The sequence below is a fragment of the Crocuta crocuta genome, unplaced genomic scaffold, assembly GCF_008692635.1.
Source record: "Crocuta crocuta isolate KB4526 unplaced genomic scaffold, BGI_CrCroc_1.0 scaffold131, whole genome shotgun sequence".
Lineage (NCBI taxonomy): Eukaryota > Metazoa > Chordata > Mammalia > Carnivora > Hyaenidae > Crocuta > Crocuta crocuta.
Genome location: NW_027528977.1, coordinates 13,713,379 through 13,740,653, shown reverse-complemented (window position 1 = coordinate 13,740,653; position 27,275 = coordinate 13,713,379). Strand labels below are relative to the sequence as shown.

Sequence of the window (27,275 nt, the reverse complement as noted above, 5' to 3'; positions counted from 1 at the left end):
GACCATGACAGGCAAATAAGAAAAGCTTCTCCACCTCTGTGAAGTCTCACCTTTCAAACCTGAGCAGCACACAGCTGGCCAGGGCCAGAGAGCATCCATTCTAGATGGGGTATGGTGGATCTAGGATTTCAACCCAGAAGCCTGAACCACCCGGAGAGATGACGGAAAGGAAACTCAGCCCATGAGGCCTGCACTTAGGAGACAGGTTGCCTCCCAGGTGACCATGAAAATGGAAGGTGGTGTCATCCTCCAAAAGCAACCATCCCCCCACCCCCCCGCCTGAGCTTCCCCAGCCCACATGATGAGGACAGGTGTGTGTGTGTGTGTGTGTGTGTGTGTACACATGTGTATGTGTATTCATGAAGAAAACCACTAATGAAAAGGCAGTGTCTCATCTCTGGGGTCCCTAGAGGGGGGAAATACCCCAGCATCCAAAACCACTTCCACTTGGCTTTGGAATGCCTGTGCTAAAAGTATCGATGTGTTTGATGTTCTAGAAATGTTCTCCAAAATAATCATGAATTTACCCTGCAAAGGCCTGGCCCCAAAGGGAGCTCCAGGGGGAGCTCGGCCTACCCCTGGCAGCCCCAGGAAGCTTCCAGACTGGTGGAATCTTCACACGGGTCTAGTTAGAATCTTAGCTCTACCTTTGCACCTGGGTGACCCGGGGCAAGTACTTACCTGCCAAGAAAAACAGTCTCGTCATTTACAAAATAGTGGAAATAGGGTCTCCCCGTGGAGGGCTGTTAGGGGCCTGAGCACCTCCAAAGTGCAAAGATGGTTCACAGAAGACAGCTCTGCCTCACACTCTCCCCGCCTCACCAGTCTCCATGCTGTTGCCTCCAAAACGCAAGTGGAACTGACCACTTCTTCCCTCTTCCCAGTCACTGCCCCAGCCCGAGCCTGCAGCCCAGCTGTCCTGGACGGGGTCTCCCTGTCATCCTGCGTCCACCTTGCCCTTCTACAGCCCACACTCATACAGCAGCCAGAGCCATCTTCCAAGAGGGACATGAGAGCTGGTCACTCTCCAGCTGTTTCACTCTGGCTATACCTGGGATAGAATCCACACTCCTCCACCCTGGCCCACAGGCCCACGTGACCTCTGCCCCACGCTCTGCACTCCAGCCCTACCCTCTCAGCTCCCTAAACAAGCCCAGTAGTCACTGCTTTGGCCTTAGCCTCGCAGCACATCTGGGCTCCCCCAGCCACTCCACTCAGGGAGTTTCCCACACACAGAGGAGCCTCCCCCAGCCCTGGGGCTTGCTATCCTATCACCCACTACTTCCTTCACGGCGTGTACCACTACTGAGGATTATCTTGTGTATCCTGTGTTGTTGGCCCATTAGGTTCAAGTTCTACAACGGCAACACCCTCAGCTATCTGGATCACCACCATACACCCCACCCTGGTGGATGGGCAACTACATGGGTAGGTGGATTGATGGATGGGTAGGTAGATAAGTGGAGGGATGGGTGAGTGGGTGAATAGGTGGACAGATAGATGCGTGGGTGGATGACTGGATGGATGGGTAAATGAGTGGATGGACAGGTAGGTGAGTAGATGGATGGGTAGGCGAGTGGGGAGATGGATGAGTTGGNTGGGTGGGTGGGTGGATGGATGGATGAGTGGGTGAATGGGTGGACAGATAGGTGGGTGGGTGGATGAGTGGATGGATGGGTAAATGAGTAGATGGACAGGTAGGTGAGTAGATGGATGGGTAGGTGAGTGGGGAGATGGATGAGTTGGTGGGTGGGTGAGTAGATGGATGGATGGGTAGGTAGATGAGTGGATGGGTGGGTGGGTGAATGGATGGATGGTTGGTAGATGAGTAGGTGGATAGACGGATGGATGGGTGAGTGGATGGTGGGTAGATAAATGGTGGATGGGTGGATGTGTGGTGGGCAGATGAGTAGGTGGACAGACAGGTAAATATACAGGGAGGTGGGTGAATGAATGGATAGGTAGGTGGGTAGATGGATGGTTGGGTGGACCGGGAAGTGCAGGAACAAAACCAATTTCTTTTTATGTCCTTGATCCCTCACTCCACAGCTGTAGACAGCTCCCTGACCAATGGAACCTACACCCTTCCCTCTCACCACACCCCCACACTGTTACAGCGTCAGTGGCCCTTCCCAGGCTTGCCTGAGAAATCGCATCTCCTCATCCTTCTTCTCATCCTCGCTGATGATCTTGGAGGTGGTGATGCTCACCTCTACGCCATCCACCACAAACTTGCGTGTCCTCTTGAGGGTTTTATTGTGCAGCCTTGAGTCCTGGGCAGGGTAGAATCATTAGGTAAAGTTCAGGATTTCAGTTAGGCATCTGTGGATGACACAGGAGTGTGGCGCAGAGCCTTCCTGGCCCCACAGCCTCGACTTCCAGATACGACATAGCTGTCCATCGTCCCCCTCTTGCCTCAAGCTTCTCAACTTGGGGTCCTGAGTGTCTGGGCTTACCCCACCCCTCTCATCCCCCTGATCTTGGCCTTCGACACTATTCACTGGCCCCACACCTGGCTGCCAGCACACTCACACATAGGACATGGCACCAGAACAGCCTGGGTTCTAACACTCCTTCTACCCACTACTGACTCTGTGATCCTGAGCATGTCCCTTGTCCCGTCCAAGCCTCAGCTTCCTCAACTTGTCAGAGGAAGAGAACAGCAGTACTTGCCTTGCCCAAGATGGTTACAAAGGTAACAGGGAGAGAATGCGTGGGGGACACAGCACAGAGCCCAGCTCATGGCACCTGTGCAGTGTCTGGTATTTATAGCTCAGCTATTACTGCAGACCACACTCTCTTACCCACTGGGCCAAAATCCAAAGAAAGAGCCCAGCAAACTGAAGTTCAGAACTGATTTGGAAGCACAGGAGGCCATGCCCATCTGAGCCACCATGAAATTATTCATGATCTTTCCCTGCGAATAACCATGCATTTCAGATGCAAGCGCTCACAGAACGCTTCTGGGACTCCCAGGGTGTCCTGATTCACCTAAGAACCCGTGGGCCTACACTGGAGTCATCATAGCATCTCCCCGTCTCACCTCCACTGGCTTCCAAAGCCCTTCCTGCTGGAGCCCAGCCCTACTTTCCCATCACTGCTCCCAGGGGCCCTCCAGCCAGAAAAGGGCGGGCAGGCCAGGGTGGCATCCTTAAAGTGTGCATTGAACCCCCATTCCTGCTCAGCCAGGACCAGCAGACAGTCTGTGCTCCCTGAGGGCTCGGCTTCTCCCACCCCCCACCCCAAGGCCTCCACCACTTCCCAGCAACCACACCTGACTCCCATCTTCCTGATGTGACCTGACACCCAGTCACATGTCCTAGGGCCAACTCAAGACTAGTGGTTAGAAACAGGGAGTGGCTGGGGAGAAAGGCGGCCTGGGGCTGCCACCCTCACCCTAGAACCCTGATCCCAGGGCCTCCTGCCCCCGAGGTAACAAGCCCTTCATCTCACCAAGGTGTGCTGACCCAGCCCGTGGACAGAGCGTTCCCTGCCTATCAGACAGCAAAGGAATGTTCTCAACACCCTTGACAACAGGCAGGGGGAGACCCTGCTCTGGCCTTTTTTTTTTTTTTTTCTTCCCAGTAGAGAAGAGACAGGACATCCGTCTGAAGGAAGATGATGGGCCCCGATGCTACATGTACAGAAGAGCTGTGTGTGTCTGTGCCTGTCCTGGTGACGTGTTAGAACCGGGCTGTCTTTCTGTTCCTGAGGCTAATTGTTGGATTGGCTGGCTGCTTTTCATTCTTTCACTTCCTTTCATTTAGCAAATATGTTTGAGTCTCTACTGTGTGGTTTCCACCAAGTAAACAACAGGAGAAAAAACAAAATGATACAGTATCTTCCCTACGATCAGCCTTGGTTGGGGAAGACCCTCAGTGTGACCTAGTCAAGTGGCCAACAGTGACAAGAACACCCTGAGATGTATCAGAGTGGGCAGGGGAGGGGTCAGTCCACCCTGGGAAGACGGCCACCCCTGCACTGGAAAAGCAGAATGGCATGTGGGGTTCAGAGCACAGAGTCCATGGGTCTGAGCAGCCCTCCACTCCCCACCTAAGCATCCGTTTGCTCATCATTGAGAAACGGCCCCTCCCTTTTCTTTAAAGTGCTTCACAGTGTTGGCCTCCATGCTGAGGCCCAAGCACAGTGGCTGCTGTCATTCACAATGTTACCCACCTCCAGAAAGGCCACTGACCCCACTCCCTATAACCGAATCTACCCGTCAGCAGCCGGACCACATGGCGGACCCCAGAATAAGAAAACTTCATTCCTAGCCTTGTCTTCCAAATTTCACCCGGGCCTTTAACCAAACCCAATTTAAATGGCTACACAAACTGAAACTTAAACCTGACTCAACTGCTTGGCACAACTAAATCCCACACTGAACCCAGATATTCCGGAGATTAAACTATGAACTGAGCCCAAAGCTCTCTCAAGAAGAGCCATCGTCACGAACCGCTCACGATGGAAGGCACCCACTAACTAGATGCTTTCAAAACCCAAACCCGGGCAGCAGTAACCTCCCGCAACACTCCGGTTCCAAACCCGAGGTACAAGAAGTGGCATTACCTTGACGGACAGAGAGCCTGTTTCTCGGTTCAGGGACAGGTCGGCTGAGAGGGAGGTGCTGTAGTCCATGCTCTCGGAAGTGGACAGGCTGCCACAGTCTGAGTCCCGCTTGGAAGGGCCCGGAGCTGCCTGGGCGGGGAGCTCCAGGCTGCCGTTGGCCAGCTTCTCGGCAACCAAGGTCTCCAGGGCGCTGCTGTTGGGACGGCTCTGGCTGGCCTTTTGGGACCTGTTGGCTGCTGGACTGAGGTCCCCACCCTGGTCAGCACCTTGCTTCTCCTCGGCTACCTGAATTCTGGCATCCATGGACACTGGCCGGGACTTCCGGAGGGGGGCTGGCACGGTCAGGCCATTCTCATCTCCGGGAGCTACATCCGGGGGGCTGGCAGTTTGGAGGCATCTGTCCCCAGAGGGCTGGCTGGGCCCATTCACACCGTCCTGAGGCTGGCTGGGTGGCAGTGGGGTGAAAGAGGATTCTTTGGGAAGCTTGTCAGTACTGAGACTCAGCTGACTCACCTCAGAAGAGTCTCGAGTATGGTCTCCCAGAGGCTAGGGGGAAAAAAAACCAAGAGTCAAGGCCATGCTATTTCATGTCTAAGGCAAGAGTCCAAGATGCAGTAGGGCTGGAGAGTCAGGCAGCCACAGGGTCGAGTAGGCCAGAACCAAGGACAAGAGCGGCAATCCCTCTCCAGCGAGCCACAGTCCTCAACCTTCCCTACTGCCCAGCCCACAATAAAATCACCACTTGTTGTGAGTTAAGGCCTGCTATTCCTTCTAGGACTGTGGCCAGCCGGACAGCTGCTGCCCAGTCTGAAAGTGGCGGTGGCTACTCTGCTCCACTAACTGTGACAATATAAGAAAATGGGTCCCCTGTAGACAGACCTTCCAATTTGTTTTAAGACAAGCTAGAGTCTGAATTTTTATCTGACACCTTCTGATTTTTTAGAGGGCAACTAATTCCAGCTCTTTGGTTTGGTTTGTTTAGCTGCATGAAAACCCAACCCAAACTATCCAGGGGGCTAGTTTCAGCCTATAAGCCACTGAGTTTTTAAAGTTTTGTTTTGTTTTGTNGGTTTTGGGGGGGGGGGGATGTGGAAAGTACTAGAAATGTTGCTGTTGTGAAATACAACACCCATGTCTGTGAATAAACTATAAATGTCCAATGAATGGATAAAAGTGAGCACCCACGTAGCCACCCTCGTCAGGAATGAAACCCTGCTCACCAGAGAGGCCCCCACCTATGTCTGTCCCTCCCCTGAACCTAATAGTTGTCCTGACATTGATCTCAAAGCGTTATAAGTGAGTTTGCCGGTTTTTAAATTTGATATTAATGGAATAGCACCACAGCACCCCCTTGGGTCCTAATGGCCATGGGTTTTTAACCTTGGATATGGAAGCTTCCAGAAACAACTCTCATCCACCTCCTACTCAACACCCCTTAGGTGATGGTTCAGAAATTCAGATCTGATCCTATCAGCCCCACACCAATGCCCAGCCCTTGCCTGAAACCCTCATTAGCCACCACTGCCCTCATGACAAGGATCAGCCTCCCACCTGCAGAGAACCAGGCCGGTGTGACTGCTGGCTGCGTCCCTCCCTAGCCTCGATGCCTGCTGTCACCTCCTGGAGCCAGGCCCCAGGCCCACCACCTCCCTCTCCCACCATGGCTCTCCTACACCTGCCTCCTATCAGCTCAACGAGCCACTTCCTTGCTCGGACCTCAGTTTTCCTATCTATTAGATGGAGCCGTGGTTCTCCTATCAGAGTAGCAGAGTACCCAGCACCCAGCGAGGGCTCAGGAAGAGGCTGTGGCTACTGTGCTGCTCTGTCCATCCTCCTTGGCACTTCCCTCCTTCAGCCTGGTAAGGGTGCACACCAGCCTTCGGCTCCGCTAGCATTCCATGAACATGGAGACAGCGTCGTCTTGTCCATTCCCTACGGGCAAGGCCGGCCCCTGCCTCATGTGGTCCATAGCACCCTCTGCACAGCAGGGTTCCCTCTTGGAAGAGACCCTTCCCAAACGGCTTAGAGTAGGGATCCAAAAGCGGCAGCTCAGGGCAGAATCCAGCCCACGGACATGTTTTGCTTGGCTCAAATGTTTTCAAAAATTTAAATTAGCTTTAATTTAAACTTAAATTCAGCCAAGTGCTGAAGATGCAGATGGGCTGCAAATGTGCCAAGACCTGAGTCCCCTGGGCACTTGGCAAAGCAAAACAGGGTCTGGGGTGCCCGGAGGCCCTTGGCTTGTAGCCTCTGGTCACAAGCAGCTTTTATCTGCATTTGCCCCATGGTGTGCTAAACCATTTTCATTTTGTATATGAGCCACAAGAGGAAAAAAGCTGGGAAGCAATGACTCAGCGGCCAACTTTTAAAACCTGGAAGATCCTGCATGAAAATCTAGATTACTGCTCTTTCCCGAAAAGTACAGAATCTGGCCAGCACACCCTCACGCTGGCCCACAAGCTGACTTACAGTGCCTGTGACTCGGGAGCCTATAGCCCCTCAGCCGTGGGAGGAATAGGAGTCCTTCCTGCACACACACACACACACCCAGGTTCCCTCTCCTACCAGCCAAGGCCTGCTGGGATCCCATGCTTCCCTGGCGCCCGTTTTTCCAGGCCTTACCGATGCAGCATCCGGGGTGTCCTCCTCTTCCCCCTCCTCTCGGCCATCTTCGATCTCCTCCATCACTTCAGCCTTGGCCTCAGCCACCAGCTCCCGCAGAGCCTTGTTGCTGGTGACACTGCTGACGAACGGGTGCTGGGGGACCAAGACACACCCGGATTAGGACCACTTTGGGCTGGAGGGTCCAGGAGAGGGAGGCAAAGGCTGGGGGGAGAGACGATCTCCCAGGCAGAGAAGGCCAGAAGCATCCCTGAGCGAAATGTGAACACGCACTCGGTCAAGGGAGGGCCAGAGGCAGCTCAGAAAGTCCCGTGGGTATGGGAGAGGGTGACTCCTGGCTCTGTCACTCACCAGCTTTGTGACACTGAGCATGTCACTGTCCCTCCATGAGCCACAGATCCATCTCCAAAGTGGAGACAGTAATGCCAAACCCACAGGGAGGCCGTAAGGATTAAACAAAATAACGAGCAAGGAAGCATTTAGCCCAAACAGGTGCCCCGTGTGTTTGCAAACTCTTAAAGCAAAGACGTATATGTCCTGTTCCTAGGCATTTGCAGAAACGTCACCTCTTTAAAAAACAAAGGCTCTGGGTGCCTGGGTGGATCAGTCAGTTAAGCATTTGCCTCTTGGTTTCGGCTCTGGTCATGATCTCGTGGCTCTTGAGTTCAAGCCCTGCATCAGCGCAGAGCCTGCTTGGGATTCTCTCTCTTTCCCCTCCTCTTTCTGCCCCCCCTCCCGGCTCACTGGAAGGAAAGGAAGGGGAGGGAAGGGGAGAAAGGAGAGGGGAAGGGGAGGGGAGGAGAAGGGAGGGAGGGAGGAAGGAAGGAAGACAGAGGAAGAGAGAGAAGAAGGAAGGACAGAAAGAAGGAAAGAGAGAAAAAAAGGTTCTTTCACACATCTTGCAAAACATCAAAGTTTTCAAGGCCTCAGCAGGCGTTAAATCAGCACAAGCAGCTCCGTGGTAGAAGTCTGTCCTCGAGCCCCCAGCCCCAGGAGTGGGCAGTCATTCAAGTGGCATTTGCTCATTTGAAATGTAGATGAGGCTCTGATGACATCCACAACCTTGATCATCAGAAAACTTATCAGCGGGAGGAACAGTGTCAACAGGATTGCAGGAAAGCATGTAAATGACGAAGAAGAACTTTTCTAGCGCCCTGTACCCACGGTCACAACCGACAGGTCCGTTATGAATCACTTTTATCTACTTGTTCGTTTACAAGGTCACGAGGCAATACCCCCTTCCACTTGGTCACCTAACTCTGCACACGTGAAAGGAGCAAACCTCACTCCTTTTAAAGAGCCCTGAACCAGCCAGGCTTTCTTTGGTTAGTCCAAACTAGCGAAGATGTTAAGTATTTCGACTCTTTCCTTTCTCTCCCATGCCCCCGTTCACTATCTGGTTTGTGCCACTCACGCGCTGCTGAGATAAGGCTCAACAACAGGACAGACAAGGTCCTTGCCCCTGGGGGCTTGCAGCTGACTGGGAGAGACAACAGGCGTGTGGCCAACCCACAAACAAGATCATGTCAGATCAGGTAATGGGCAGGAGGCCGGAACCCCACGGGCCTGGCCTGAGCACTGGAGGCTATTTAGTCACAGGGGCCCCCCGTGAGGAGGTGATGGTCGAGCTGAGACCCGAGGGAGGGGTCCCTGGCCAGGGAAAGCTCAGGGCACTGAGAATTCCAGGCAGGGGGAGTGCAAGGGCCCTGGGGCAGGACTGAGCCTGTGTGCTGGAGGCATGGCTGGAAGGCCAAGGAGATAGGGCTTACAGAAGAGGAGAGAGAAGGGACCAGAGGAGGAAGGACCCGGTAGTGAGTGCAGGGTCCCCACATCGTAGCTGAGACTTTCTTCCTGGAAGCTGCTGGAGGGTGTAGCAGAGCAGTGGTATTAACTGTTACCCTTGAAAGGTAGCAGTCTGGCCGCTGTGTGGTTTCAGAAGGTCTTGAGCGGAGCACTCATAAGGGCTTACTAAGCATGGGAGGCCTAGAGTACTGGCTTTACGTTCTACAGCCAGGCTGCCCAGCATGAAATCCTGCTTCCACCCCCACCTTGGGCAAGTCACTCAAGCCCTCTAGGCCTCAGTTTGCTCATCTGTATACTGGGAATAACAGCATGGTTGTTTGAAGCATTACAGTAAGTGCTCCAAGTGTGGCAGCTATCATCCACATGGTTATTAACATCACTTCCAACACCATGCACCGCCACGGTCACTGACACCATCACCGCCGCCGCCACCAGCACCAGCACAGTTAGAGAAGCCTTGATGGCTCTTTGCGCCCCAGCCACCCCAATTCCCTCCTGCATCCCCACAGGGCACGACTTCTGGGACAGAGGGTGAGAATCAGATCCCAAAGGTCCCTAAGCCTCACACCGCACAACCTCACACAGGAATTGGAGCAAGAAGACACAGGACCCTTCCTTGCAGTTGCTGAAGCAGATGTGGCAGAAGTAAGGAATGCACAGGAAATACCAGGTTTTCGTCAGGGCACGCTACATGTTGACCAAATTAGTGGCTTTTCAGCATGGCTGGCGTCGTTCTTGAGGCTGGACAATCCACCCCACTGCCTCCCATGAGTGTCCCGGGTCCTCAGGACATAGAGGGGAAGCAAGCCCTTTGACAGAGGAGCGGGTGAGCTGGGCAGTTCCCCTGAATGGAACCCCGGGACCCCCAGGCATGCAGGGCTGACAGGCCAGGCCCTCCAGGGGCTGATGAGGCCCAGATCACTGTTCAGTAAACAGCCCTGGCGGGGAAGGCACAGACCACCTCCCTCACTGCCTCAGCTCCGCTACCTGCAAGGATGGCTCTAAAAAGGACAACAGCCACCCCCAAAGTGCCAAGGCTCAGCAGAGAGACAAAGCTCTCCCTGCAAGGAGGGCTGGGGCCTTCCCAGGGGACAGGCCCATCTGGGCATACGGGTCCCCGAAAAGATGCTCGCGCACCCCTGCGGGAGGAGGCCCACATCAGAGGGACACGCAGCTGTCTGCTGCTTCAGGAAGAGGCCCAGCTGCTCAGTCCCATCTCTGCAGGGAGTCCGCGATGCCACAGCTCACCAACTGGCCCCTGCCGTCTGGCCAGGACCCCTCTGCCATCTGCGCAGGCATCCTTTCCAGGACCGGGAGCCTCGCCTTCCTCTGTGTGCTGAGACACCACTGGCCCGGGGTCCTACACTCCAAGGCTGGCTTCAGTCAGTGCCGGACGCCACTTTCCAGGTTTTGGTTGTCGGCATCTACCCCTCAATTCACCCCCAGCTAACCTTTTCTCTTGTTCTCTTTCGTTCCCTCTTTCTCTCCTTCATTCATTCAGAGAGGAGGCTTACCAGAGCGGTCAAGAGAGCAGGCTTTGGAAGGAGACACCCAGGATCAGAATCCTAGCTCCGTCTTTTACAAGCTGTGTGACCTCGTGCAGGCTACCTAACCTCTCTGTGTCTCGGTTTTATCATCTATCTGTTTGATGGAAATCTGAAGAGTACTTCATAGGATTGTCAAAAGAATTAAATCAGTTAACATTTGCTAAGCATTCAGAATACTACCTGGCGTGGAGAAAGGGTTACACAATAGTCTGTTAAGTAAAAATAAGTAACTGTGTTTAATGAATACTTGCTGAGGGCCCTCTACATACCAGACACTCCCCTGGATACTTGGGACACACCAGTGAACAAAACAGACTGCTGTCCTCAGAGAGCTGACATGCTAGTCAGGGAGATTAACAATATACTTAATAAACAAGGAAGCCATGGAAACAATCAAAAGGTGGGCAGGGCAAGGTGAATTAGGAATATGTTGGGGGTGGGGTGGCAGGTTTGCAGTATGAAATAGGATGGTGGGTGGAAGCCTCACTGAGAAGCTAATATTTGAGGCAATGACTTAAAAAGAGAGTCAACCATGGAAGTGTCAGAAAAACACATTACAGGCAATGTGAAGAGCGTGCAAAGGCCCTGAGGTAGTTGTATGCCTGGAGTGTCTGAAATACAGCAAGGAGGCCAGAGGGGCTGGCATCGAGTGAGGGGACAAGAAGAAGACAGAAGATCTGAGGGGTCAAGACGGGGTGGGTAGATCACGCAGGACCCTGCAGGGCACTGAGGCTGGCGACTACAGCCTGAGTGAGAGGGGAGCAGAGGAGGAGGGGCAGGAGGTTTCCCTCTGGCTGCTGTGCTGAGAAGAGACTGAGAAGAGATGGTGAGGAAGCAATAATCCAAGTGAGACACTGATGGCAGCTCAGACCCGTGGTGGCAATGGAAGTGGTGAGAAGTGATGGGATCACTTCTGGACATCACAGAACTGGGGACACAGGCAGGGACCACAGGACTTCCTGACTGAATGGTCACAGAGCATGCAAGAGAGAGAGGCATCAAGGGCGCTTCCAAGGTTTGGGGCCCGATGGCTGAGAGGAGGGGCTGCCACTGACTGAGGCAGGACAGCCATCGGTGGAAACCAAGGGCACTCGGGTGTGGATGTCGGCGTGGGGGTGCAGCATAAACAGCTGGACGCAGATGTGGGGCAGGTGGGGCTGCAGGGGAAACATGGCCGCTGCTGTAATCGGGGTGGGACCCCGGAGGTGATTGGGGACGGGGGACGAGGCTCTGGTGTGCTCCCACGGTGATCGGTCACAGGAAAGAGGCACAGGTGAAGGGCATGGAGGAGTGACCCGTGAGAAGGAAAGACACCAAGCAGAGTGCGGGGACCCGGAAGCCCAGCGCTCACAGCGATGAGGGGCAGGGTCGGCTGTGGCCACCGAGGCTGGGTCCCCGGGGGCCGAACGCTGAGGCCGGAGCCCGCCACCGAGTCCAGCAACGTGAGAGTCACTGACGGCCCCGACAAGAATGCCCGCAGATTCAACAAGTGTACACTGAGCACCTGACGTGACAACCATAATGCTAAAAATGGTGCGTACAGAATCCCGTTCACTCACACAATTCCATGAATCCAGCACTGTCCACACTGCACAGATGAGGAAACCGAGGCACGGAGTGGACACTATTCATACTCTGGATGGTCAGACCCAATCTCAAAGCCTGGGTTACTAACTGCCGCGTGATGGGACCCCAGGAATCTCTGTGCAAGTGAGCGAGTGGATCAGAAACCAGTGGGGGCTGGGGCAGAACAGGGGGTTGGGTGTGGAAGGGGAGGGACCAGGAGGAACCTCCCAGCAGCAGGCAGATACTAGGGGCGCTGGGAAGCCAAAGACCTGGCGGGCTACCTGTCACTCAAAGCCGGGTGACCCCGGGAAGTCCTGCGGCCCCTCCCACACCCAGAGACAAGGAGGCACACGGAGAAGGCGGACAGCGGCCCCCCAGGCAGCTCTCCTTCCTCCCGCAGCCCTCTCTGTCCTGAACTGCAAGTCCTCTGGCGGGACACTGTTTCCAACTGTGGAGTAAGAATTCCTGGCTCAGCCTGAGGCTCCAGGCCGCCATGTGGGAACGGGGGACAGCTGTCTCTTCCCTGCGGAATGTCCTGAATGTCCAAGGGGCCGGATGTATCAGGCCAGGAGGTGCCTGCTTACAGGAAAAAATCGGCCCCAAGAGACTCGGAGCTTTTGCATCTGACCGTAAGGCCCCCCACACCCCCATTCCCCACCCACCAGCACAACACCCAGAAAAGGAGGCCCCGACACTCGTTTGGAATCCGACGCATCATTCACTGGGCACAGCCCATAGCTAAGCACTTCACGGTATGGGCACACTGAACCCTCACAGCTACCCTGCCAGGGGGACACTGCGATCACCCCATTCCAGAGCAAGAACAGAGCCACAGATAAGCTAGACCGACCTCCTAGGGTCTCACAGCCAGGAAGCGGCAGCGGTGGGATGGGAACCCAGGACTTTACAACTACAGTCCACACACTTAACCACTGTGCTGCACACCCCAGAGAGATGCACTGTCGCCCCCCACGCCAGCCAGGGGCCCAGCGTTTGGCACACAGTGGGTACTCGGGGAAAGCGGCTGACCGGGAACAAAGCCTCGGGGCTTGGCGTGGCCTCTACGTCCCTTGCCCCCAGCACACGTCGGAGGCGGAGTCACATACGTGGGAGAAGCAGGGTGGGCGAGGTGAGGGGAGCGGCCCCTCCTCAGAACCCAGGCCCACTTTCTCTCCATCTCCCATCAGCACTGATGGCCCGGGGACAGCGACCCGCCGACCAGAGGACGGCTGGGCAGGCGATGTGAGCACCAGCCCAGGCGGAGGGCAGCTCCTAGGTTCCCCCCAGTATTTCTAAAAGCTTCTAGGAAACCACCACCACCTCCTCCATGCTAAGGCCAGGCATTAGCAGGCCGCTGGAAGCCTGGGTCTGGGGAGGGGCCCACCACGGACCGACAGGCGTGGCTCGCTCTGCCAGACAGACGCTTCACGCCAGCACCCGCTCTCCTTCTGCAGTCTGCGTCCCACTGCAAAGCATCGGCGCGGTGAGCGTACCACGGGGCGACGCGCCCACTCTCAGCAAACCATCCAAATCAGGAGTGAATAGGCCGCACACCTCTCTGTTCTCTGCCCTCACCCCAGGCTCGGCGCCTTGGCCTTCCAGCCCTCCCCTGACAGGCTCACAGCCCGGCCTTTGCCTCCACTCCCCACGGCCACTCACCTAGTCCCCTCGCCCCTTCTGGTGTCTGCTCAGAGCCCCTCTGCGCCCTCCTTTTCTGGGAGAGCGACCCCCCCCCCAGGCCCCCATCCTCCTGAGCAGTTTTATTTTTCTCCCCACCCCGCCCTGTGTGCCTGCGCGCTGTCCGCGGCAGGTCTTCCCCACCTGAACATCAGCTGTATGAGGACAGGCTCTGGGGTGCGTCCCCCCCACCCTGCCCCGGCAGAAGCAGCTGATGAATAAACGGTGTTCCTGTGGCCGCCTGAGCTGAGGAGAAGCACCCCCAGCTTCCAGGCCGTGTCCTGCCTCCAAAGCGGGGACAGGGCCAAGGCAGCGGGGGGCCACGCCCCCAGAGCGGGGAACCGCTTACCTCCAGGAGCTGCGCAGCACTGGGCCGGGTCTCTGGGTTCTTATCTAGGGCCACCTTCAGGAAGTCTCGGAACTCCACAGACCTGAGGAGTGAGGGTGGGGACAGGTAGCAGCAGTCAGCTCCAAGCATGGCAAGAACTGAGAAAATGCTCCCCGTCACACACTTGACTCCCCTGTGATGTGTGCGCTTCCCAGACACAGCCCTCAAACGACAAAGGCTCCTTCGTGAGCTAAAAGCGGTGAAGGCAAGGGGGCTTTCAAGATGACCTTCTCATGGTGAACATCACCATACAGATGGGGACATGGCGATCAGAGAGCAGGGACTTGCCCAGGGCCCAGCGGTAACACAGAGACGTGCAGGGATTTGTGCCCACGCCTGGGTTTCCAGCCCAGGGTTGCGCCACCGGGCTGCAGGGGCTCATTTAGGCACCTGCTCCCATAGTGGGATCCAGCTTCTGGGATCGCCCAGTCCGCTTTGATAGACAACCCATGTCCAGAGCACAGAGGACAGAAAAAAACACGGAGGGCCTAGGGAGCTCAGAAAGGCCCTGAGACCCCCTCAGGCCCTGACTGCTCCCCGACTCCGGGCACTCCACCTGCCCAGTCCCACCTGCCCTGTGTCCCAGGCCCACTGGCCATGCACCAAACACCCTCAGGCACACAGGCCTCGCTGCTTACCACTTAGAAGGCGTGAGCAGGGTGGGGGGGTCCGACTTGGCAATCTTGAGCAGGACCCGCATGGGGTTGAGCTCATGGTGTGGGGGCTCAATCTGGGCCATCTCAATCAGAGTGATGCCCAGGGACCAGATGTCGGCTTTGTAGTCATACGGGGTGTCCTTCATGGTCTCACACATCACCACCTCAGGGGCCATCCTGAACCAACCAAGGGACAACAGAGGGCTAAGAAGCTGGCCTCCACAGGCCCTTCTCAGAGACTCGGGGTCCAGGACCACCAGAAGCCAATGTCAGAGGGTTGGCAGCACTCCTGAGTCACGATTTGCATCATTGTCTTCCTTATGATGGTCTTCACTCAGTAAGATGCCTTCAATGGGCTCCACTGCCATGTCCTGCTGCAGTTCCTGACGCCTACCACAAGATGGCAGCAACAATCCAGAACACAGAGTCCTGGGGAAGGGGTGGGTAGAGGCGGAGGGGGGAGGTGCCCAGAAAAAACTGGGGGCACAAGAGGGTGGGTAGGTGGCGAGAATACAACAGCACAGAGAGAAGGGATGGGAGAGAATAGGAGAAAGAGGAATGAAAGGGCAGAGAGAGAGAAAGAAAGAGTGAGTAATAAGCAAGCAAGAAGGGAGCCTAACTCCACAATGAGAAGTAATGCATGTGAAAAAACAGAAAGCAGTTAGGTGTGAAACTGAGAGAGGTTTTTTGTCTTCTTTTTTTTTTTTTTTTTAAGTAATAGTTTGGGGAAAGAAGGAAACACAGTGGCCTAGAGAAGTCCAGAGAAACTTCACGGGAGGGTAGGAATTGAACTTGTTCTTCCTCACAGTCCCAGCCCAGGGCCTCACATTCGATCTGTACTTGTTGAATTAAGAATTAAAGCATTTTCAGGGCACCTGGGTGGCTCCGTCGGTTAAGCACCCAACTCTTGATTTCAGCTCAGGGCATAAGCTCACAGTTCATGGCTTCAAGCCCTGCATCGAGCTTTGTGCTGACAGCACAGAGCCTTCTTGGAAGTCTCTCTCTCCTCCCTCTCTCTCTCTCTCTCTGCCCCTCCTCCACTCACACATGTGCTTCTCTCTCTCTCAAAATAAATAAACTTAAAAAAAAAAAAGGATTGAACTATTTATTTTCTAGGGGTTCCCGTTGAGGCATCCCTAATGAAGTATTTTCTATTGCATTATCCCATTTCATTGTCTCAACAACCTGTGAAACAGGTGCTGTTCTATCCCTGATTTCGTGGAGAAGGAAACCAAGGTACAGGGAAGCTAAGCAACTTGGCCAAGGTCACAGCGCTTGTTGGTGGTGATCAGGCTCAGACCCAGCAGGCTGACTCAGGAGCCCTTGACACTGTTCTCTCTCCTCTATGGCGGCCAGGGGTCACCTTGGGGAGTCTGAGGTTGAACCTTCAGTCTGTCATTCCCTTTCCAGAAACTGCACAACTCACCAGTAAGGCGTTCCTATGAAGGAATCTCGTTTCTGCAGAGTTTTCAGATTCTTGGCAGACACACCAAAGTCAGCTGCAAGACAAAAATCAGATACAGTATTCAATGGACATTCCTCCACCCACACCACTGGGGTGTGAACTCAAGAGACAGACTTTCCAAATCCATTAACAGACACCATTTCCTACCTAGCAAATTTCTGAATATTAAAAATATACGTACTTCTGGAAGGATGCACTGAGACATGCACTTTCCTTCTTGCTAATGACGCTATAAATTGAAGAGCCGTTCAGAAAAGTAAATGGGCAATAAATCACAAGAACCTTTAAAATACCTATACTCTTCTGATGCACTAATTCCAAATCTAGATATTTACCCTAATAACCTTAAACATGAAAAAAAAATTAGGCAGAACAATGTTCATCAAAGTGCTATTGTAATAGTGACAAATTAAAAAGAACCATAATTGTTTAGCTTTCGGAGAGTGATTTTAATCAGCAATAATTGTGCCTTGGATAAAGCTCACTGGCTAGGATACTGTCTCTGCACGAAGCTGAGCGAGTGATTTTAAAACTTCTTATGTAAGAAATAAAATAAAACTTCTTACATACAATATATATGGTCTTTTCCAAAAAGGATTTAAGATGGCATATCAAACACACACATATCAAACACACACACACACACACACACACACAGAAACAGAGAGAGGTGAGAAAGATAAGATAAAGGGTAAACAACTAGAACAGATTAAGGAGAGTGTGATGGGGTGGGTGGGTGGCTCAGGTGGTTAATCATCGACTCCTGATTTCAGCTCAGGTCGTGATCTCACGTTCAGGAGATGGAGCCTCGCATCAGGCTCTGTGCTGACAGTGCCCTCTCTCCCTCTGCCTCTGGCCCTCCTCTGCTCTCGCTCTCTCTCTCTCTCTCTCTCAAAAAAGAAAAAAAGTGTGATATACTGACATATGGCGGAGTATTTTATAGGCATTAAAGTTAGTTTTGAAGTATTTTTGTTCAATATATTAACACTGAATTATACATAGTAATACATATCAATATTAAATGTTTGGTATGTATTTAACATTTGATTTTAATATTTAACATGTATTTAAATATGTTAATATTTAACACAATATTAAGATACTGTATTTATAGACTTAGAAGGTTGAGTAGGAAAGGGGAGGATGCACTGCTGAATACAGTGTATGGTCAGCATGATGCTCCCTCCCCCACAAAAAGGGCAAAATACACATGAACGGACTTGGGCCAACTTGCTAAAACGGTTGTGTAAGGATCATGAGACCAGGCTAGGTTTCTTCTAGTTTTCTGAATTCTTAAAGTCTGCCACGATGAACATACCCGACTTTCAGGACTAACAAACACAGACAAAGTGTATCTTTAAGCCGTGTAACACTACCAGCCAGTCTGCCTTCACAAGCCCACTACTAAGTGAAGAATCCAGTGCCACAAAGAGACATCTTCTCCAGTTTTCCTGTCTCCAAGGGTAAAGTTTCATCTTTTGTTTTCATTTTTTAAATAGAAGTAAGCATGTTTATTGTTCCATTTTTAAAAAGCATTCCAATGAGGAGTGCCTGGCTGGCTCAGTCAGAGCATGTGACTCTTGATCTTGGGGTTGTGAGTTCAAGCCCCATGTTGGGTATAGACAGTATGTAAAAATAAAATCTATTTTGGGGTGCCTGGGTGCCTCAGTCTGTTAAGCGTCCAACCTCGGCTCAGGTCACGATCTCATGGTTGATGGGTTCGAGCCCCAAGTCGGGCTCTGTGCTGACAGCCAGCTCAGAGCCTGGAGCCTGCTTCTGATTCTGTGTGTCTCTCTCTCTGCCCCTCCCCCACTTGCACTCTGCTCTTTCTCTCTCAAAAATAAATAAACATTAAAAATTTTTTAAATAAAGTAAATTCTTAAAAACATGTTTTTTAAAAAGTACTGCAACTGGTAAGTTAACATAAACTTCTGTACGTAGAAAAAACAGAGAAGTTTCATCTTGATTAAAAAATAAAGTCAAGAGGAAGCAACACCTTGAGCAGACAGCTGATGCTTCATTCAAAGCAAGAGAAGTTGCAAAGCTGTTACAACTGCCAGTCGCCCCAGAAGCCTCTGTCTAGGTCTTGAAATGCGCTGGCCCGCACCACAGTCACATAACCGCTGTCCTGGAGAGCCTGAACCAGACCCACAATTTCAAACCAGGAAGGCACACAATGCTAAGAGCACCGGCCTGAATGCCAGAAAGCTGGTCCCTGCCTCGGCTCTTCTGTTTCCCTGGTTCGTTCACCTATTCATCAGGGTGCCTTCCGGAGGCGGACATCAGCCAGGAGCAGACTGAGTCCTTGCCCTTGGCAGCTCAGAGTTCAGTGGTGGAAGGAGAGAGCAATCAGACAAACACCAGGAAGTACACATTCCTAACTGGGTGAAGGGTGGGAAGACGGGACCCCGGGGATAGCAGAGTCTACAGTCAGGGGAGAGAGAGAGAGAGAGAGAGAGAGAGAGAGAGAGAGCGCACTACCAGGAAAGGAGGAAGCACAGCTGAGTGCCTCCAGGCTATTCATTCAATGCATATTAATTAAACATCATTATGTGCCAGGCATTCATTCATTCACTCAACACATATTAATTGAACATCTATTATGTTCTAGGTGCAGAGGTGAACCAAAATCTTCACCCTAGTGTGGCTTATTACTCTAGCAATAAAAACAGGCCCTCCACAAGCCCCATGACAGGTGCAAGGTGGATGGGCGGTTCTTTTAGACAGGAAGTCAAGATCTGGGGGAAGACGGAGAACCTGGGTGGCTCAGTTGGTTGAGCACCCGACTTCAGCTCAGGTCATGATCTCATGGTTTGTGAGTTCAAGCCCCACATCAGGCTCACTGCTGTCAGCCTGTCAGTGTAGAGCCTGCTTCAGATCCTCTGTACCCCTCTCTCTGCCCCGCCCCGACTTGCACTCTTCCCGACAAAAAAATAAAAATTAAAAAAAAAAAGATCTGGGGGAAGAGATTTCCAAACAGGGGTAATAAACTGGCTAAAGGGCCTGGGAGGGGCAGGGCAGAGTGGCTGGAGGGAGAGGAGGTGGAAGCCGATAAGGCAGGAGACAGGCACGGGTCAGGACAGTTACCAAACCTCTGACCCTCAGTGTCCCCATCTGTGATACAGGGGTGGGGATACTGTAGAACTACCCAGTAGGGTTGCCATGAGGATTAAAGGACACACATAAAGCACTCAGCTGCCAGCCGGGCTCTTTGTAAATGCTCTGTCCATGGGGCATGGGAGCCAGCAGACTTGAGAATCTTAGACTAGAGCCTGGCTGGGGCTCCTGGGAATGGTCCGGAAAGCTGGCCTCCTACTCCAATCAAGGCCAACTAGATGACAGTTGCTCCGTCACCAGATGACAGCCCTGGAGGGACCAACAGCTGCGGCAGAGTGAGGTTTAAACCCAGGAAACTCACAGGAGAACCTGGCCGTGAGGCTGACTGCCTGGGAGGCCAGGACGAGCTCACCTCCCCCTCCAGGGCCCCTGGAAACACCAACAATGGCCGGCACAGATTTCCTAGGAAATCTTTTGGGAACAAGAGGAACTGTCTCTCAGACCCAGTGTGAGTCTCCCAGGAGGGAGCCAGGGGCCACTCCCCATGGTGGGTCCCCATTCCCTGCCGAACAAAGAACAAGAGCAGAAACCACGAGCCGAGCCGTTTCACAAGGACGCAAGGCTGGTCCCCGCAGCCCTCCCTTAGGCAAGAGCCAGCCCGCCTTCTAGATGGCAGCTACTTCCCCTTCTGCCCCACTTCTGCCCCCCAGGACAGGGCCCAGCCAGGAGGGTGGGGCAGCCCCTCCCTGAGCCCAGGACTTTGGGCTGCCTGCAAGGTGTTTGCGAGGGTGGGTAGGTGGGTGGGGCGCTCCCCCCCACACAACTCGAAGGGGGTCCCCCCCCCAGGAAGGCAGGGCCTCTGTTTCATAAGTTATCATTTCCATAAGGAAAGAGACCATTTCTGCCGCGCCCAAAGCTGCACCGTGGGGACCACATCTGGCACATTTGGGAAGCGCTGTTCCCAAATGAACTGAATTGATGAATGGACAGATTTTGCTAGACTGCCTCTTATGTTTGGGAAAAAAAAATAACACTGGGTTTGGGGGCGCCTGGGTGGCTCAGTCGGTTGAGTGTCCGACTCTTGATTTCGGCTCAGGTCATGAGCTCAGGGTCGTGGGATTGAGCCCTGCGTCAGGCTCCATGCTGAGTGTGGAGCCTGCTTAAGATTCTCTCTGGCAAACCATTAAAGAAAGACTCTTGAATACTAAGAACAAACTGAGGACTGATGGGTGTGGAGGGGAGGGGGGCGNGACACTTACAAAAGCATTATTGGAAAGAGTAAAAAATTGGAAACCAGCCAGTTGTTGGTAAAGCTTAGCTGGCAAATGGGTTAGAAAAATTATGGTGCAGCCCAGTCGTGAACTAGTATACAGCCTTTAAAAAGAATGAGTTTGCAGGGGCGCTAGGTGGCTTGGTCAGTTAAGCGTCAGATTCTTGATTTCAGCTCAGGTCACGAACCCAGGGTCATGAGACTGAGCCCCACATGGGGCTCCATGCTGAGTGTAGAGCCTGCTTAATAGTCTCTCTCTCTCCCAGCCCCTCCCCCCAACCTAAAAAAAAAATATATATATATATATATATATTTTTATATACACATATATATAAAAGAAGGTCAGGGCACCTGGGTGGCTCAGTCGGTTAAGTGGTCGACTTTGGCTCAGGTCATGATCTCAGTTTGTGAGTTGGAGCTCCACATCGGGCTCTGTGCTGACAGCTCCGAGCCTGATGCCTGCTACGGATTCTGCATCTCCCTTTCCCTCTGACCCTCTCCCACTTGCACTGTCTCTCTGTCTCTCTCTCAAAAATAAACATTAAAAAAAACACACACACATTTAAAAAAAAGGAGATTGCGTTTGCATGTACTACCTTGGGATTTCATCCGTAGCATGCTGCCCTGAACATGACGGTGATTGATGCATATAATAGAAGGCACAGCAGGATTCCAGCTGTATTTGAAAACAATGACATACACATACTGTGTGCACATATACACCCACAAACACAGAACAGGGTCTGCGAGGTTCTACATCAAACCTAATAGTAACCACCTCCTCAGAAGCAGGATTTTGGTGAGCACACCAAGGGGGTCTTACATTTTTCTTTTAAACATTTTTTAAAATGTTTATTTATTTTGAGAGAGAGAGAGAACGCACATGTGCTCCCAAGCTGAGGAGGGGCAGACATAGAGAGGGAGAGAAAGAATCCCAAGCAGGATCCACGCTGTCACAGTTCGTGAGATCAGGACCTGAGCTGAAATCAAGAGTTGGACTCCTTAACCAAGTGAGCCACCCAGGGGCCCCAGGTCTTACAGTTTTTAACTTTATATGCTTTCATTCTTTAAAATGTTTCTGATAAAGAGTATGCACCACTTTTCTGGTTTAAAAAGCTGAAATGCATGTAGCAAAGGTTTTTTAGGTTTGTGGGTTTTTTGTTTTTGCTTTCTGAGTAAGACCCAGCGGAAGCCAGGATGTGGTGACAGCTCGTCACACTTGCCGGGGGTGAGCTGCACACCCTGGACGAAGGGCACACAGGCTGCAGGGATTAGCAAAAACCTGACACGCTGCACGCACCCAGCAGCTCTAACAAACCCTAATATCTACGGAGAACTTACCGCGCATACTTCTGCACATCACGTACATCCTCCTCTGCAAATCATTTGCATATCATCTACATATATGTCCCCGTGCATGTAATTTATAGCCAGGACCCTCCAGGCAGGGCAAATTATCATCTCCCTTCTCTACAGATGAGAAGATTGAGGTTTAGGGACACTGAGGAACTTGCAGATGGTTACCCAGCTCTGAGGACAGACATATGCTAAGTCTGTGCTTTTTTTTTTTTTTTAAATATTTATTCTTCAGAGAGAGAGACAGAGCACAAGTGGGGAGGGGCAGAGAGAGAGGGAGACACAGAATCCAAAGCAGGCTCCAGGCTGTGAGCTGTCAGCACAGAGCCTGATGTGGGGCTCTGACCCACCAACCGGGTGACCATGACCTGAGCTGAAGTCGGATGCTTAACCAACTGAGCCCCCAGGCGCCCCCAAGTCTGTGCTCTTTACCACTACCTGGTCCTACCTTTCTGTGCACAGAAAAAATACTAAAAGACTAGGGCGGTGCATTCTGGCAATATCAGGAGTGACTTTCATGTCCTTTTTTGTGGGTCTTATTCCAGACTGTCTATAGGACTATATCCATCTACATACTCACTTATAAATGTGTTTTTCTTATTACCAAAGCAATGCTGCTTATCAAAAATTCAAACATTTACCGACTAGAAAGTCTCCATCATCCTTGCAGAGAGAAACACTTAAGTGTTTGCTGCATACAACTCCACATTTATTTATTTTAAATAAAGAAGTATATGTGTAAATAAAAATACTTCTGAAACATAAAATCAGATGAAGCCTACTATTCTGCAGCTTGTGTTTGCCCTTCGCGGTATATATATACATTTTTACAAGAGATTACACATCTATAATTTTCAATAGCTAAAGACGACTCCACAGTAGGATGGTACCATAACTCTACTGGAATAAATTGGATCATTTCTCTCATTTCTTGCTGTTATAAATATTGTTGCAATGAATACTGTTGTACATATCTTCCTATATAGGCATAAATACCATATATTACTTTTATAAACAAAAAAAATCACACAGTCTAAGAACAATTATGTATTATATACACACATACACAGCTGTGAACTCAGAGTGTATGAAGATATGTAACAGAATCTCTCATCTGTCCCCTTAGCTGATGACCAGAAGAATCCAAGGTAAGAGGAGACTTTTCCCAGATGATGTCAGGCCAGTTAAAGGCAAACCACTGTCCAGTAAGGGTCCTATGCCCCACCTTCCCTTCTGGACCCTCTACCCCAGGCCAGTGAGTCTACAGCCCAGCGTGGTCAGGGCTTACCCAGGGATTTACATATGAGAACCTTCTAGGTGGTCCTCAACCAGGGGTGCCATGTGTTGCAGGCTGTTTGACAGTGCACGGGGGTGGTCTGGCCATCACAGGAAGGGGTGCTCCTGCCATCCCGTGAGGGGGAACCTCCTAACGTAAAGATGGTCTCGTCTACATTCTACAATGCCAGCAGTGGTTCCGGAGGCAAACCCCAGCCAAGGTCCTCATGGTACAGACAGAGAAGTGAAGCCTAGAGAGGGTACGGAACCAGCCAGAAGTGAGCCCGGAACAGAAGCAAAGACTTTGCTCCACAGCCCTGGAGTCCTGCGGACCTCCCTCCCCTGGATTACAGCGCCAGCTCATTAACATGGAGGCCCCGTCACGGCACCCAGGTGACTTCTCTGAATTAGCGGCATAGCCTGCCTCCCCAGGAATGTCATGGAAACAGCACCGGGCAGGAGGGCAAGAAGATGCTGTGATCAGAGACAAGCTGCTTCACGTTTCCGAGCCTCGGTTTCCCCACCTATGAAACAAGCATCATACTATCTAGCCAAATGTGAGGCTGACCAAACTACTCTATTTTTCTGTTTCCATGTTTATTTTCTTTGGCTTTTTAGATACACGTGACCATTACAGGCCTTTGCTTTCCCATTCATTCCAGTCCACCTTCAGCCTCCCAGCCCCATTGCCTTCATTCACGCTCTCTCTCCTCTCCCAACATAACCCTGTCTTTCTCTGGTATTTTCTCCCTCAACCTCAATTACACATTCAGAACCTTGTTCTTGCTTCCAACAGCCTCTGCCAGTTTATGGTGGACAACAATTTGGTTTTCTGGTCAGTGCAAATCTACGCTCCTTCTGGAAAACCATCCAACCTACCCCAACCACACTCTTCCATGGAGAGGAGGAGGGAAAGGAGTGGGTTAATACCTCCCTATTGCTACCTGGACCCACCTTCCTTCTCAGAAAAGCCCTCCTTACTGGACCTCGTTGACTGGTCTGGCGTGGGGGGGGGATCTACACCCACACCAAGGTAGGCCAATCGGAGTCCGCCACTGGGATAGTGGTTTTTTGTTTGTTTTTTGTTTTTTACTATTTATTTTTGAGAGAGAAAGAGACAGAAGGGAGGGGCAGAGAGAGAGAGGTAGACAGAATCCAAAGCAGGCTTCAGGCAATGAGCTGTCAGCACAGAGCCCAAAGTGGGGCTCGATCTCATGACCCGCGAGATCTGAGTGAGCCACAGTCAGACACTTAATGGACTGGGCCACCCAGACGCCCATCACTGGGATTATTAACCCTGAGGCCTGAAATGGTGAGGCTCTGATGATAATCCTGTAGAAGGAGATGCTGGGAAAATTTAAACTAGCCCCAGCCAGATGCTCTGTGGAGGGGGCTGGTCTGAGAGCCTAACCAACATGCACAGAAAGGCGGACCAGAGGGAGTCTCATGAGCATTTGTGTCCCAGGGTCCAAGTGCCCTGAGGTCCAGCTGTATCTCTTCCCCAACACAGTTCCATGTCCCACAGATGCACATTCTCCTGCTGCCTTCGATCACAGCAGACTGGTTCTCATCGTTTGTCACCAAGAGTCTAAAATAAGGTGACAGTTAAGCACGGTGGGCTCTAAAGCCAGATGCGCTGGTCTGAGCCCCAGTTGTGCCTCTTACTGGCTGTACGATTTGGGGTGAAGTTAACCTCTTTAGATGCCCAGACATCTCTATCTCCCCTGTAAAATGTTAGCAGTGGTCTGGAGGGACTAAATGAATTACTACATATCAAACACTGGCTCATAGTGAAAGAACCAGGTCACCAGCCACCTGGCCGCAGCAAATAGGAATTCTGGGTTGGGGATCAAGGTGGGCGTGAGGGGCAGGGAATGGGTTCCCACCAGGCCCACTTGCCTGGCCTCCTGTGCATCAAGGGGGCTTTGGGAATTAGGAATGCTGCAGTAATCACAATGTGACAAAGTGATAACAATGCTATAGAAGCTACTGCTGACGGAGTACCTACTGGTACCCGGGCTCTGTGCTGGGCATTTTGACTTTTAGGCCAGTCTGGACATCTGCTTAGAATGTGAAAGACTCCAAAAGTAAAATTTGCCTCCAGTCTTCAGAGAAGCACCACTGGGGAGAGGAACACAGGTTCTTCAGAGAAGAGGGAACATTCTCTCTCATGGCAGTGTCTCGGAGATGTTCCCAGGCCCAAGAAAGAAGCCTAACATTTGCTGGCCCCTCTCTGTGTAGATGCTTTTTAAAATTGTTTATTGGGGCACCTGAGTGGCTCAGTGAGTTAAGCATCTGACATTGGCTCAGGTCATGATCTCACAGTTCGTGAGTTCGAGCCCTGCATCGGGCTCTGTGCTGACAGCTCAGAGCCTGGAGCCTGCTTCGGATTTCGTGTCTCTTTCTCTCTCTGCCCCTCCCCGACTTGTGTTCTGTCTCTGTCTCTTAAAAAAATTTTTTACGTTTATTTATTTTTGAAAGAGAGGAGGAGGAGGGGCAGAGAGAGATGGAGAGAGAGAGAACCCCAAGCAGACTCCACACTCACTGCAGAGCCCGACGTGGGGCTTGTACCCACAAACAATGAGATCATGACCTGAGCTAAAATCACAAGCGTCAGACACTCAACCGACTGAGCCACACAGGCGCCCCACCTGTAGATCCACGCTTTGCATGCACGGTCTTGCTACACTGCCACAGGAATTCTGTGAGATAGGAACTATTCCCACACTCTGAGTTTGAGAAACCGACATCCGAAAGGGTGAGGTGACTTGCCCAAGGTCATCCAATGTGAAGTGGCAGATCAGGGGCTAATAGTTCCTCAGACCTCAATGTCCATACCCGCTGAATATCCCAATGGTCTCTGGGCAGGAGACACGCTTCCTCTCTCTGCACCTTGCGTTCCCACCGGTCATCAGATTGCTGATTGCTCCCCCCCGCACTCAGAGTGGGAGCTCATGCTTTTCTTGGCAACAACCAAATGAACCTTAGGGAAGTCTGATATCCTTGACAGAGTCAATATTGAACAAGGAAGAGGGCAAAATGTCTAGCAGCAGAGAAGAACATACCCCTGAGCCTCCTTGTGACAGTACTTTGCATACTTCACCCTACTGGTCACAATTAATGCCGAGAGGTGATCTACTGTTACACCCATTGCACGGATCAAAGAGCTGAGGTTTGGATAGTTCCATATGCTTCCCCAGCTCGTGGTGGCAGAGCCAGGATTTGAACCATGCTTGTCTGTCTAGAGCCCACGTTTTGCTCAGCTCATCCTGCTGCCTTCTTACTCTATTTCCACTTCACTGAGAAAGACAGACACGGTCTCCAACAAGGTGACGCCCTTGCTTGGGAGAGATCCGCTAAGCAATTGTCTTATGCATCCCTGAGTTACATAAGGACATGGGGGTGGGGGGACCCTCAGGGGCCCAAGGCGGTCTCAAGAAGCCAGGAGGAGGCAGACGGAGGAGCTGCTACCCGGTCTCCTGGGCCTCCTCCGCTGCTCCACCAGCCTGAGAATTCCAGGCCCAATGGGGAAGGAGGCTTTTCCAAAACAGAACAAGAGGCCCCAGCAGGCGTGCACACCCCAGTTCCCAGGGCTCAGTGCAATCGTGTAAATACTCACACTCAACTCTCCCTGAACATTTTTTCCTTTTTAATTGGCTTCCCAGTGTTCTCAAGTGCAAGTGCCAAGTGACTTGGAACCCTGATGCACCCATCTGCTTCCATCGCACCCTCTGCTAGGCTCTGAGTGAGATTCCGGAGTCTGCCCAGTGTGTTCGCGCCCTCCAGATTTAGGGGGTGTGCTGGGGGAGGTGGCGACAGGAAACAAGAACCCCACGGGGACATCTCAGCCCCGGGCTGCTGGGACCCTTCCCCCACCCCCGTCCCCACCAGGCCTTCTCTGCTCTGATTGGCTGGTCCTGACCCAGCTTTGCTGTGTTCTGCCTCCTCCAAGTGAGAAGTTCGTGAAGGATGGAGCTGAAGGTTTCCCTTGAATCCCTGGACCACAAGGGACTCTCTTCTGTGC

General features: G+C 52.2%; 1 protein-coding gene and 1 pseudogene across 1 annotated transcript in view; both read right to left on the bottom strand.

The window, feature by feature from the left end:
• The window catches only part of STK10 (serine/threonine kinase 10), a 118,062-nt gene that overhangs the window by 28,007 nt on the left and 62,780 nt on the right, over window positions 1–27,275 (bottom strand). Inside the window, exons 5-10 of the mRNA XM_077757325.1 lie at window positions 16,255–16,327; window positions 14,811–15,005; window positions 14,134–14,215; window positions 7,192–7,326; window positions 4,570–5,115; window positions 2,143–2,273 (exon numbers count right to left, since the gene is read on the bottom strand). Of these exons, the coding sequence (XP_077613451.1) occupies window positions 2,143–2,273; window positions 4,570–5,115; window positions 7,192–7,326; window positions 14,134–14,215; window positions 14,811–15,005; window positions 16,255–16,327 (1,162 nt within the window). The remainder of the gene's footprint in view (window positions 1–2,142; window positions 2,274–4,569; window positions 5,116–7,191; window positions 7,327–14,133; window positions 14,216–14,810; window positions 15,006–16,254; window positions 16,328–27,275) is intronic.
• Window positions 16,684–16,807, bottom strand: LOC144226034 (U4 spliceosomal RNA; annotated as a pseudogene).